The sequence below is a fragment of the Octodon degus genome, unplaced genomic scaffold, assembly GCF_000260255.1.
Source record: "Octodon degus isolate 3935 unplaced genomic scaffold, OctDeg1.0 scaffold00121, whole genome shotgun sequence".
NCBI lineage: Eukaryota > Metazoa > Chordata > Mammalia > Rodentia > Octodontidae > Octodon > Octodon degus.
The window spans coordinates 2,167,822-2,182,025 of record NW_004524697.1 but is presented as its reverse complement, the minus strand read 5'-3'; the positions used below and the strand labels follow the sequence as shown (position 1 = coordinate 2,182,025).

General features: G+C 32.3%; 1 protein-coding gene across 2 annotated transcripts in view; it reads right to left on the bottom strand.

The window, feature by feature from the left end:
* The window catches only part of Glra3 (glycine receptor alpha 3), a 203,652-nt gene that overhangs the window by 62,002 nt on the left and 127,446 nt on the right, over nt 1–14,204 (bottom strand). For both annotated transcript variants that reach the window (XM_004640224.3, XM_004640223.1), the window contains exon 4: nt 6,044–6,267. In XM_004640224.3, the coding sequence (XP_004640281.1) occupies nt 6,044–6,267 (224 nt within the window). The remainder of the gene's footprint in view (nt 1–6,043; nt 6,268–14,204) is intronic.

Below are 14,204 nucleotides of genomic sequence, written 5' to 3'. Positions count from 1 at the left end.
TCTTGGATGAATGAAGTAGTGATGTTTAAAAAGCTGAGTATCATCTAGAGTGACAGTTGACATAATTAAAATTTCATTATTGCATCAAAAAAGCATTGCTCATGTTCTGATGTGTATCTCAAACAATAACTGAATTTAAAAAATATGAGCCAACTTCGTTGTAGACTTCAAGAAATAAAAAGTCATCATTCTAAATGAGAACATTTTCAGTGTTTCTAAATATGGTATCATAAAGAAAAGGGTATGTTAACCAGTATCTAATCAAATTTGACATATTTCTGTATTATCATAGTAACACTTTACGGTGCTTACTTGGTGATAATAGCTCTATTTAAAATACTTTATATGTGATGATAACTCATTTATTCTGTATTATAAAGTTACAGGACAGATAAACAATATTACCTTATTTTATAGAAGAAAAATGTTAAAAGTTAAATAAGCCCCTCCTGTTTTAGAGAAGAAATTAGTAGAGAAGAATTTGCAAACCAGGGGGTAGATTTCTAGGCTGTGTGTTCTTAATCTTTAAATATAGCACCTCTCAAAACATTGGAATATTTTTCAGAAAAACATTTTCTGCAATTAATGACATTTTAAATTTTGTATTTGTGTGTCTTTCCATAGTACAAGGAATAGAATAATGTATCTAGCATTAGTTATTAAATTTGAATGAAATCATATGCAAAAATTTCTAAAAAGATTTTGAGAAATTTAATTAAAATACAGGAAATATAAAATTTGCCCTATGGTTTTATATATTTGAGTCATTTGGTATTTATTGTGGATTATTTTATAGTTAATAAATACCTTTCAGAAAATAGATTATTAGAGAACTAGAAGGGAGATTACAATTGATCTCTATGGACTCATTCTTGAGGTTTGTTGTCACATGAGTTTGGAGACAAATATAAATATTATCAACCCAAACATATTGCTGAAGCAATCCTGAATTTCCTTAGGAAGCTAAAATGAGTGAGTTATGGCCCTTCTTAAAGCCTACCATGACTTACCTGCCACATTTGCCTTATAACAACTATTTATAACAATGCAAATAGAGTTCCATTAACTGAACAGAATATTTTTTTTATTTAGATAAGGTTGTACAGGGTGTTCAGGGTCTCACCGTATAGACTGGACTCATATTGATTCTTCTGTTTACAGCCTCCCAAGTGCTGGGATTAGAGGCTCAGACTCCACGTCCAGTCTCAGTTGTCATCCGGGGCACCCTGGGGGTGGGGCTGGCATGGCAGGCCTGGGGATCAAACTCCCAGTCTCTGTTCTGCCTAAACAAGTGCTTTAATCTGCTAAGCTATTTGGCCAGCCACTGAACAGAATTTTTGAAAATTGTCTTGTGAAATGATTTGATTTTCTGTGTTAAATATTAATGTCCATCAATGTTCAAAAATTGAAGTACATTGCACAAATAAACTTTAAGTTTTGTAAATTCAAATTTCAAAAAGATTATATTTATATTAAATAAAATTAGAATTATACCACAATCTTTGACAAGTCACTATACACAGTATCTTTAACACAGTTAAAGCAATAAAGCTTCTGTGTTAGAAGTTGTATTAGTAACATCAGTTGAGTAAGGAATGTATAATATGCAGCTGCCTATAATGTACTTCTGAGATGTATGATGATTTTATTTTCATCTCCATTTTAGAAGTGAGGCTTCTGAAATATGAGGTGCAAGTAGAGACTTGGAAGAGTCCATGTAGTGCTGATTTATGGAAACCACTAGAATGTATATGGTTTTGTTTTCTTTTTTGGAAAAACAGAAATATTAGCATAGGGTGTTCTGCATGCCGGGCACAGTGTCAAGTGTTATGCATTCACTGTATCAGGTGTAAGGCAATTAGAGCTGTCAATTATACATATTGGAAAAATCAGCCTTTCAGAAGTAGGCTTCCCAGGTCACAGCGGTAGCTAGCAGAGCCTGCTCTGGGATGAGAGATACAGGCTCATATGAGCTTCATGTCCTTCTCGGTCTCTTGCTAGGTATCCTGCAAAGCCCATATAGTAGTTCTACCTGAGCCATTTTCCAATGAGTTTGGAGTGCATAACAATTACATTTGTCCTGGAAAGTTGATACTTGTACAAAGCCCATCTATTTTTCATTCCTTTTCCCCTTGCCTTCCCTCCCTTCTTTCCTGAGGCATTTCTTCAGGTGGTTTATTCAGGTGCAAATTTCTATGATGAGACCATATTGTGCACATGAACGAAGAGAAGGCTGATTTAAAGAGCTGCATTATACTTTCTGGGTGATTTATTCACTTTATCTTGCTAAAATTCTGCAGTTTTTAAATCACTATTTGTTCTTACTGTACAGTACCATGAAAGTATCTAGTTTTTCCTAAAAGTACTGTATTTTGTGCATGCAATTCAACTGTCTCAACAGTACAGAGGTGTTTTAATAGCTTTTTTCTCTGAGTCCTATATTTTCTTGAGTCATGTTTTATTGCTTTTACAATTTTTTTTTCTTTTTGATTGTTGTTCTGAACTTTGCTTTACAAGAATGATAGAGTTTCTTCAAATGTCAGTTTATAAGAATGAGGCATTAAACACTGTTTGGATCTCACTTTGCCGTGGATATTTATTGAATAATGGCCTTAACTACAGGATGAAATGATAATAAATCTTCCTCGGTTGTCAGCATCTTGCTTCTTGGGGAAGTTAGATTCTTTCTCCAGAGATAGTGTTCTGTCTGCTGCTCAAGAGAAGTGTTGAATTTCCTCACTTTCAAGTTATTGAGCTCTGTTACCATTCGGGGTCGAGCCTTCCTGTCATCTTCATTTTCTTCCTCTAATGTCCCATGACAGGCACCAATTGTGCCTAGAGTCCTGGCTCCTGAAGTTCTTGGAGGAACCTTTTAACGTTTTCTGCCCCAGTCAGAAGGCAGAAAGGCAGCTGTTCACTTGAAGGGCTTGGGCAAGGAGATCTGGAACTAAGGTTCACTGTTCTTATAAAATTTAAATCAATTATTTTCTTTCTCCTTAAAGATTTTCCCTAGTTCTCACTTTCAAAAGTCTTAGCTGCCTGAAATATCTGAAAGTTTGGAGTCATTATTATTATTCTTTTTTTTTTTTACCTCTGGGGTTAGGCAACTTTTGCTTGGGTTTCTGATATACGTGTTAGGTCAGCTTTCAAAAACAAATTCATTTCCAAGCTTCCTAAACTTGTCTGTCTGTTGTCAATTTCTTTTCCATGATATTCGTCTTCCCCTGTATTAATACCATTTTTATCCCTTATTCAGTTCATTTCATTGTTTTAATGGGATTAAAGAGGAAATACAGTTGAACTCTTAAGTTCAACCGGTCACACTTGCTAGGACATTCTGCTTCTTTCTTTATAAACAAGCAAGAAAGCCAGAGCTCACATGAAACAGCACAGATGCTCCATTTGTAGACTGAACAAGACTTTTTTCAAACACACTTTTTGTTAACAAAAAACTGAAGATTTGATGCATTTGGAAATTTCAAAGCCCTGTGAGATTTCCAAAAACAACTTACAAAAATGAATTTTTTCTTTGATCAAGTGAGCCAGGATATAGCAAAGTTTAGGAGTTGAGAGACCATCTGTTTTATCTGAATTTATACTAAAAAACAAAGATGTATTTTTAAATTATTCTGTAGCTTCCCAAAAAATATTAGAAGAAAAATGAGCTATTCATAATGGATGACATCACTTATAAAAGGCATAAATTGAATTTTATTCCTATTTCAAAGCAGAAAATACTTGAACATTTCCAAAGAACTCAGTAACAAGATTTCACTAATCATGGTGAAATGAATTTAACCTTTCAGCATCAAAATACATTTTAGTAATCATCAATATAATGCATATGCAATTAGAACAATTGCATGGGAGCAATTCACTTCAGTACAGTGGCGATCTTGATATTGTACAACTTCCTTAATTAAAAGACTCATTTTACTTGACAAATCTTTAGGGAGGCCTGAGTCAACTGCTTTGAGCTTTGAAGAAATATTAACTTGAAGCTCCACATAAAAAGTCCTTTAGCTTTTGTATTCTATTATATATAACAATGAGAAAAAATTAAAATATTAGTGGTAGTTTTTTTTTACATGGAAATTTGTTTATTAAATTAAAAAGTTGTCTGGAAGACACTCTAAGGTTCTGGAATAGGGTTAATTCAATACTGCAAGTATTAAAATGCAAGAGAAACTGCATTACCTAGTGGTAGTTTTACATTGACATATTTCAACACCAAAAATGCGTATAAGCAAACACCCACTATCCAACACACATCTATACCACACACACACACACACACACACACACACACACACTCAAGAGTGCACTCACATACACCTAGATAATGTGATCTACTACACAGCTGCTACACATAATTCTATGTGCTATGCTTTTATATACTTGTTAGTGCAGTAGGTTTTATTTACACCATTTCCACAACTACACGAGTAGCGTCTTTTTCTATGGTCTTATCATAACTACCATGTCACTAGGCAAGAAACATTTGCTTTGATTATTTTATGAGATCATTATTGTAAATGTGGTCTATCATTGATGAAAATGTCATTATGCAGTGCATGACTGCACGTGAATTTTTATGTACAGTTAGGCTAACATATATAGAAATGTTTAAATACAAACCATTACATATTTCTTATAAACCAGCATATATCTCACAGATCTCAGATATATCTGGTGTTCAACGTATTTAATAGGCTGTTTATAGGCTGTTACTTATGAATACATTTAGATCTAATTCATGCAGAGTAAGGTATGTGAATATCAGTATCAATCGTGTTCCAATAAAGAACATAAACACTGGATTTTTGTGATTGTTATTTTATTGATGCAGGAATGTCATTATAAATGTATTTAATATGGATACATATAAAATTTTTATTCCTAAAAATAGAACTGATGACTTGATGGACAAATACATTTTGAGGTGTCTTAACAAATCATCTTTCCACTTACTACTGGTAAATGTCAACAAAATGTCAATTATACAACACTAAATATTAGCTATTCTTGTTGATTCTTGTTGATTTATTTATGAAAATATTTTATTATTTGTTACTTTCATTTCCTCTATATTAGTGTTTTAATTTTTTACTTCAACTCTCAAGTATAATGTAGAAGCTTCAGGATACCTAAAATAATTCCTATAACTGTGCAGGCAAGTCAGCCTTCTATTTGGCAGTGAATTGCCAGAGCTGAGTAAGTTCTAAAGTGCAATTGTCAGAAATTTTATCATTAGTACTTATATTTTGACATTAATTTTTGCTATATTACTATATACCTTTCTAAAAACAGCATGATCTTCTGAAAAATTTGTAATGAATAACTGCAGTTATACAAAATCTTTTGCAGAAATTGTGATAAACATATTATGATCCACTTTTACTATCTAATTAGTTTATGATACATACTACAGTAATTTTTAAAAATTCTTTTCTGCTTTAAAATTTATCAATACTCTGGTTTCTCTTCAGATCGTATAAATCTTTTGCCTTTTTAAAATTTATCAAAATGTCACTTTTCAGCATGTTAGAAAGGCCGAAAATTGGATCATATGGTAAAATATCAAAGGCTGATGACAGACGCTCCAGAATACCTCAAATAATGCTCATACCTGGAAAATAATTTATGTAAAATGAAACTCAGACAAGTCAACCTGAACATTTCTCCACCTACAAATGCATAAAAAGAATAATATACATAAATATACAAAAAATGTGTCCTGGTGTATGACTCAGTTGCCTTTTAATTTTCCTTTAAGGCCTTTTCCAACCTAACTCATGCCAGGATCACTTATTTAAAAACTATTTCCAAGAAATACTCATATACTTCCTCGATCTTGGAATTAAGATTGTTACTATTGATCAGACATATTTAGAAAATGGTTTATTAAAAGAGTTCAGGTAAAACAATTACATGGTACTAAAAAATTTTCAAAACATCAGAAAAAAACCCAACAAAATAAAACAGCAACAAACAGCCTCACAATACTGTTTCACTGAAATTAAGATTTTTAAATGTGAGTTACCTTATTGAGTAAAGAACATTCCCATTTTTGAAAATTCTTAGCAGTTTGTTGTCTGTAGTAACTTCATGAAAATTGGCACCCTTTTCATTGGCAAAGAACAAATCAGGTTTCCAAATGGAGTCCAACATGGATGGGTCAAGGTCTAAAGAATCATCAGGGTATTCACTATACGCAAGGCGAGGATCATTCCATTTCTGGCGAAGAAAGATATTCACTCTGTAATCCTGAGAGAGGAGAGAGAGAGAGAGAGAGAGAGAGAGAGAGAGAGAGAGAGAGAGAGAGAGATTGAGAATTTTGAAGATTGTACAGTCAAGGAATATATGAAAGTATTTGTATCGTTATTTTTGCTGTGAATATAAAACTACTACAAGAAATAAGGTCATAAAAATGTTGAGAACCTGTAATGCTGTTCTTTGGATTTCTCTGAATTATAACAAGAACCACTGATATTCTTGAAAGCTACACCTACCCTACAGTCTTTGCCTGATACCTAAGAGCCATTCCAGTTGGAAGGATTTTTTGTAAGTGTTCAGGGAGCTGTCTGCTCTGGAGGCCTACTCCATCCAAGCAAAAGATCTCAGAGGACTCAAGAGCTTTGTGTTTATATTTTGCTGCTCTATCCAAATTTTACCTTCTTGTTTTGTCAGAATAAGATGTTAGACTGTTTTCTGAGGCAGAGTAAATATTTTTATATTCACATTTATTTTCTAAAGTTGTTTCTTTTAGTAGTTACACAGGAGCATCCAGAATACATTGAATGAAATTCTCTTGCAAGGTGATTGTGGTACCAAAAAAAAGACCATATATAGTTTCACAAAGAAGGCTCATTTTCCCATATTTAATCTAGCTAACTATGAAATTAATCATTTTTGAAAAATAAAAGGTGATGTTGGATTAAATGATAATAATCTCCTTAATCCTTGATGATTTGTCAATTGTAATTTCCTGGTTATATATTTTATAGAACATTTAGGAGAGTAGTTAGTTGTTTCAACCAGGTACTTTTTTCTCAGTATGTATCAGTTATAGGGAACAATGAGTTATGTTGTGGTATATTCTTATATGCATATAATACTCATTGATCATCCTTCCCTAGATCCTCTCTTCTTCTCTAATAGTTTTTCAATTGTTGTCCAATCATCGCTATTTGTTTTTCAATGTTTTTAGTACAGGGTCTACAGGGTCTCACTACACAGAACAGACTCGTAGTGATTCTTCCTGTTTTTCAGCCTCCCAAACATTGGCATTACGGGCGCTTGCCACCACTTCCATTGTCAATCTCAGTCTCAGTGCACCCCAGGGGTGGGGCCCGCACAGCAGGCTGGGGATCAAACCTGAGTTCCTGAGTCTGCCTAAGCAGATACTTTAATCTGCCATCGCTATTTTTTAAATTAACATTTCCCTAGATTTTTCTTATGAAAAAAGTATTATATTTAACTTCTGAGTTCAGCTTATTTTGCTTTACATTTGGTCTTTAGTTCCACACATTTCTCTGAAAATGATATAGTTTTACTCTTTTGCATAACTGAATATTCTGTAGTGTATGCATACATTTTCTTTATTTATTTGTCTGCTAATGGGCATTTGGACCATTTTCATAATAGTATTTGTCAATCTATGATGCAATAAACATATTATGCAAATAATTCTATAGTACATTGTCTTTAGGTCTTTGAGAATATAGCAAGGAATGGCAACACTGGATCAAACAGTAGTTGTATTCTTAATTTGTCTGGGGCATCTCCATCCTGACTTGCTTAAAGGCTCTACTAAGTTGTGTTCTCACTAACAGTGTGAAAAAATTCTTTTTCCTGCTTCTTCAATGTTTAACTCTCCTTTTGATGAGAGCCATTCTGATGGGTAAAGGCAATTCTGATGTAATCCCAAACTTCATTTTCCTCATGGTAAGGATGAACACTTTTTATGTACTTATTGGCCATTTGTACTGTTTCAGAATTATCCAATTGTTTTTGTTTGTTTGTTAAATTAGACATTTTGTGCTAAGTATTTTGATTTCTTTATGTACTCTCAACATTAATCTTCCGTTCAAGGAGTAGCTAGGAAACATTTTCTCTCATTCGGTAGGCTTTCTTTGCACTTTGTTAACTATGACTTTGTTGTGCGAAGGTTTTTGACTTGAAGTCCCATCTATAAGATTCAATGTTTTCTGTGCTCTTAGAGTCTTGGTCAGGAACTTGCTCTTAGAGTCTTGGTCAGGAACTTGCCCTGTGTTGTCTGTGCCTGTGACTTATTTGCTTGCCCTGTGTTTTCTTCTACCTGTTTAAAAGTTTTTGGCCCTTCTAGGCATTTGATCCAATTCGAACTTATTTTTATATAGGCTGGTACATAGGAATCTAGGTTCAATATTATACAGATTATCCATTTTTCTTAGGTTGTTAAAGAAACTGTTTTCAAGGCATGTCTGTGATCTTTTGGTGAAGGGCCTGTTGGCTGTGGGTGTGTGGCTTTATTTCCACACCCTGTATGCTTTTTAAAATTGATTTACATGTTGATTATTGTGCCAGTACTGTGCTGTCAACTATAGCTTTGTAGAGTGATATGAAAATGTATGTTGTGATGCTTCCAACACTACTCTTTTTGCTCAAGATTGCTTTAGCTGTTCAAGGTCTTTTGGGATTCCATATAAGTTTTAGCATTGCAACTTTCAGGAAAGTGCAAATATCATTTAAATTTTGAAGGAAATTTCATTGAATCTGTAGAACCCTCTCCATGATAGTCTATTTTAACAATATAATTCTATCCATGAACCTGAGAGTTTCTGTCTTCTCACGTCTCCTTCATTTTTATTCCTTCCCTATGTTTAATTTAGAGTTCTTTCCCATTTTAGATTAGACTTATTCTTACTTATTATTTTAGAAGTTTTGTGAATGAAATTATTTTTCTGATTTTTTTCCTCCCTCATGGATTGCTTTAATGGTGTACTGAAAAACTATTGATTTTTGTGTAGTTATTTTATATGCTTCCATTTTGTTGAATTTATTATATCTAAAAATTTTCTGATATCATTTTTATAGTTTTCTAAGAATAGTATTTCCAACAAATAGGGAAAATAACTTTTTCCCCCTTTTGTGCCCTTTTTATTTCTTTCTCTTGCTTATACACTGGCTAGAACTTTAAGTACTATAAAGAACAGAAATGATAAAAGTAAAATGCCCTGTCTCACCTCTGATTTTAGAAAATATACTTTCAGTTTTCTTCCATTCAGCAAGATGTTGATTGTGGATTTATCATATATTGCCTTATTTGTATTCAGGTATGATCTTTCTATATTATTTTTCTCAGGGATTTTATCATGAAGGGATTTGAATTTTATCAGTGTATTTTGTGTACCTGTTTGAGATGATTAAGTGATTTTAAATCCTTAAATATAATCATGTAACATATTAATTCATTGGTTTGCATATGAATCATCCTTACATCCCTGGGATGAAACACGGACCATTGTGGCTGATCTTTTGAATATGTTAGATTCTATTTGCAAGGATCTTATTAATCATTTTTCTATCTATGTACATAAAGATGTTAATCTATAGTGGGATTTTTTGCATCTTTATCTGATTTTACTTTCAGCATGATACTAGCTTGGTGGAATGAATTTGGAACCATTTATTAATTCCATTTCTATTTCCTACAGTAGTTTAAAAAGTAGTAGTGCTAGTTCTTTAAATGCCTGGCAAAATTCAGCAGTGATCCATTCAGTCATTGGGCTTTCTTTGTGGGATTTTTCAATTAGTGGTTCTATTTCATTGTTTTTTATTAATTTGTTAATATTTTTATATCTCTTTGTTGAATTTTGGCAGGTTATATGTGTCTAGAAATGTGTTCATTTCCTCCTGATTTTCCAATTATAGAAAAATAAATTTTTATAATAGTTTCTAATAATCCTCTGGATTTCAGTAGTATCTCTTTTAATACCACATCTTTCATCTCTAATTTTAATTTAGGTCTGTTTTATTAGTTTGACTAAATGATTTTCAGTCTTATTTATCTTTTATTTTATTATTTTTTATTTTTAAGAGGAAAAAGAACTGGAACAACAACAAGAACAAAGACAGAAACAAAGCAATATAAGATAGTACAAATGGTACAAAATTCCAGAGCAAGAATGGATTATTAATAATAGTTGTAATATTATATATAATTATCATGGAATTTGTTGCTCAGACTAGCAGATATAGATATGCAAGGTTGATAAAATAATGTCTTTATAATGTTGTTTTTTATTTTCATTAGTTTTTCCCTTCTGTTGGATTTGGGTTTGTCAAATAAATTTTCTCTATATATTCATATATCTCTGTCTCTAATGACAGATGGATAGCTACATGTACATGTAATATGAACACAAGTACTATGTATAACATTATTTATGTAATTGTCTCTAAATTTTTGAATGTAGCAAACAAACAATGAAAATTAAAGCAAATATTTGAAGCCAAATTTATTTCTCTGGAAAAATAGTAAGGATGAAAATATGTAAGTAAATTGAAAACTAATTTTTATTTATTTTCTTATTTCTTCAATTCCAAATTACAAATCATCAGAGTGTAGGACCATGAAATCACAAAGAATACTTGCACAGTATTAGTTGAGGTAGGAAACTTATGTTATACATGAGTCAAATTAAGACTCTGGAAAAAAAAACACTCCTTTCCAGTCAATGTTAGAGATCTGTATATTCTTTGGTTACAGTTCTGCGCCAAGACTGCTATCCTGTAACTTGATGTAAAGTTACATGCTGTTATTTTTCTCTACATATTAGGTATCACATCTGTGTTCTAAGGTGGCAGGAGAGCAGAGTTCTGTCCGTTCTTGTGGCCAAATCTATCTCAAAAGATAGCACTAAATTTGTGACTACTTATTGCAGTAGTTGTAGGAAACCACCTCAGAGTTGACTTACATAAATGTATTATCACTCATAATTTTTAAAGAAATGTCTAACAATATTCTTTTCTTGTGCAAGTAATTGTAAGTCATAAAATATTTAAAGGAGAAATGATGATACACAGCTGGACAGAAAAATAACCCTGATTTCTACCCATTCTAAAGAGTCCTACTCAGTGCTCCTGGTTAATCTTGAAATGATCAGAAAATAACATTTTTATCCAAGATAGAAGGACAAATATGAAATTCCCTAACACATGTCTTACTGGTTTAGTTGTATAAGATTTTCCAAATTTTAAGCACTGTGTAACATAGGTTGTTGCCCATCACTAAACACAGAACAGTAACACTCAATAGTGGAATGATTGCTTTTAGCATCTTCTCTGTAAAATCCCTCCATTGCCTGTACATCTCTTCCAGGAACCTAGCACATGGAGGGCAGCCATTTGTGGGCTCCGGTTCTGAAACAATGACCTCTTGGGAAAGAGCTTTTCAGTGCTCAGTTACTAAATCAACAGGAAAGAATTCTACATTCTTCTGAGGATTGGAACAGTTACTTTAACTCCTCCCCAACTTCATTATCCATGTCCTTATTTTGAAAATAAAGAACTATTTTAAAATAAAATTTTAAATTGTGTATTGATTCTGGAAACAATAAAGAAGTACTGCTCAGAGCACAAAATGTGTTGAATCACTACTTTCATTTCCCATTCAGTAGTTTCTGTGACAATTTAGTATTGAAAATTGAAAATAGTAAAAAGTACAAAGTGCTGTTCAATTCTGACACTCCTGAGCTTAAGAACTTCTGGAGAGCTAATAAAGACTCATGTAAACATTTTTCTTTCAGAAGTTAGAGGTTTATTTCAATTTATGTAGCTCACTCAGTTTAGAATACTTGGTTTTGGACATATACACTTGCCCAGAGCCATATTCTCCAGTCATCTATGAAAAATAGCAAGTTATACTGTTTTGTGGTTGTCAAACAAGGTATTTTCTCTTCTAAAGTGCTGCATAGCAGTGATCAACAAGACCCCATATCACAGCCTTCCTCTTCTGCCACTGATGCCCACGGTCTTATTCAAGGCCTTCTGGGCCACAGTTGCATGGCTAAGTATCAGCCTTCTGAAAACTAGCTTAGAGAACCAGGTAGAATAACTCACCACAGTAAGACATGTCAATTCACCTGTAGGTATGAGAACAAATGGGTCAACTTCCTGTATCATTTTTCTCTTCACTTTTCATTGAATGTTACACCAAATGGGAAGAGCAGGTATCCTACTATGTCCTTCCATGATCTGAAATCTACATTACAAATCCAATCACTGCAGTATAGAGCTCATTTAATTAATGTTTCACTTTATTGCTACTTAATGAATGATTTATGCATAAAATTGTTAAGTTGTACTTTGTATTTTTAATGCTATGCAATCTTTGGTTTGCTTTTTAAAAAAATTCCACTGAACAATTGTTACTGTACTACTGAATATATGACTGAGATCATAAAGTGATAATGTCTTTGGGAAAATGAAAAATAGTTTAGCTCTCAGAACATTCTGTTGTCAGTCAACACAATAATTCTCTTTGAATCAGCATTGAGCCTTTCTTAAAAGGCAGAAAACTCTTGAAGAAAGCTGAATGAAACGTCATAGCTTAAAAAGGATGGAAAATGTCATAGAATAAATATTTTTGAAGCTCTTCCAAGACATTGTTTCTTTGAATGCCGAAGATATTCAGACTGCAATAACTACTACGTAGTTTTAAAAAAAGAGTATACCCAAATAACAGTTAACATTAGTGACATCACTAGCATTGTGTAGGCATCACCATTGTTTAATTCCAGATCATTTTTCTCGCCCCAAAGGAAATTCTGAATTCCTTCCCCCACATGGAAAACCACTGAGCTGTTTTCAGAATACATAGATTTACAAACCCTGGATATTTCATATCAGTCCATTTTTTGTTTGCTTCAAGAATACTTGGCAGTGGCTCCTGCTGCTCTAGGATAACATCGCTGACTTTATTCCAAAAGTCTGCCAAGAAATATCTTGCTTTTATTATCTATACCACCTTTTAGTATTTGAGGAGTCTTTGAAAATAAAAGATAGTTCTATTTCTGGCTCTCTTTAGCCACTGCTGGAAGTTAAACCAACACTGTCAGCCAGCTGCAGGGCTTTTTTTTTCCTCTTTAAAAGGAAGTGGAATTCCACAGTATGTGACCTTCTGTGTCTGGTTTGTTTCACTTAGCACAGTATTTACAATATTTTTAATTTGTGTTTAAGAACATAGAGATACTCTGTTTACAGAAATTTGAAGAATGTTATGGAGACTTATAGAATTATATCTGTAAAGTATGTAAAATATATAAATTATTTCAGAGTGGAATGCTGTATATGTTTTCTATTATACTGTGTATCTATGTATACAGATACATGTACTTATATTAAAAACTATCATAATCTTCTATCATCATCATTGATGAAGACAATAACTACTGTTACATGAATGACATTATTCTCAAGCATAAAACCAGATACTTTAAATATAATTTGGACTTGAAAAAAAAATCATTAAAATTTTGCATACATAAAAGTTTGAAGATAATATTCTTTAGAATTGACAAGTTCATCTTAAAATACAAATACATGTCACAATAGCCACATGTCAGAGAATATCTATTCATTTTTCACCAATGAGGTCTTATTTAATTTTACACGTAATCCAGGACTAATATTATAGGATAGACTAATAAATGAACAAGGAATTATTTTGAGCCTGTTTCATCAAGGTTTAGAAGAAGAAAGAAATAACATAAATCAAATGTTTTCAATGTTTCCAGTTTTTAAAAAAATGGATATTTAGTAGTACACATTTTATACTTAATCTATTATTTTATGTGCTGTTCAGACTCATTTACAATTGTAATGATTTTTAAATATATCTGCTTTGTATTTTGTGAAAAGGTATCTTAGCATATATAGAAAAGAAAAAGACAAGAAAAACAGATTATTCCTGCATTTGTTTCTTTATTTGTCCTCAGTATTAAAATTAATCATGCAAATAAAATTATTCTATTTTTTATTTAGAGTAATTTAAAGTTCTTCTCAAAATGACAGTTTGTTATTACTCCTTTATATATTATCATTTGAATTTTGGAGAAATTTAAAATATTTATTGTCTTTGGCAATCTTTATTCATAAGAACTAATATAGTATAATCATTTGCTATCAAATGTTAGCAGTTCAAAATTAAAGAAAAACAT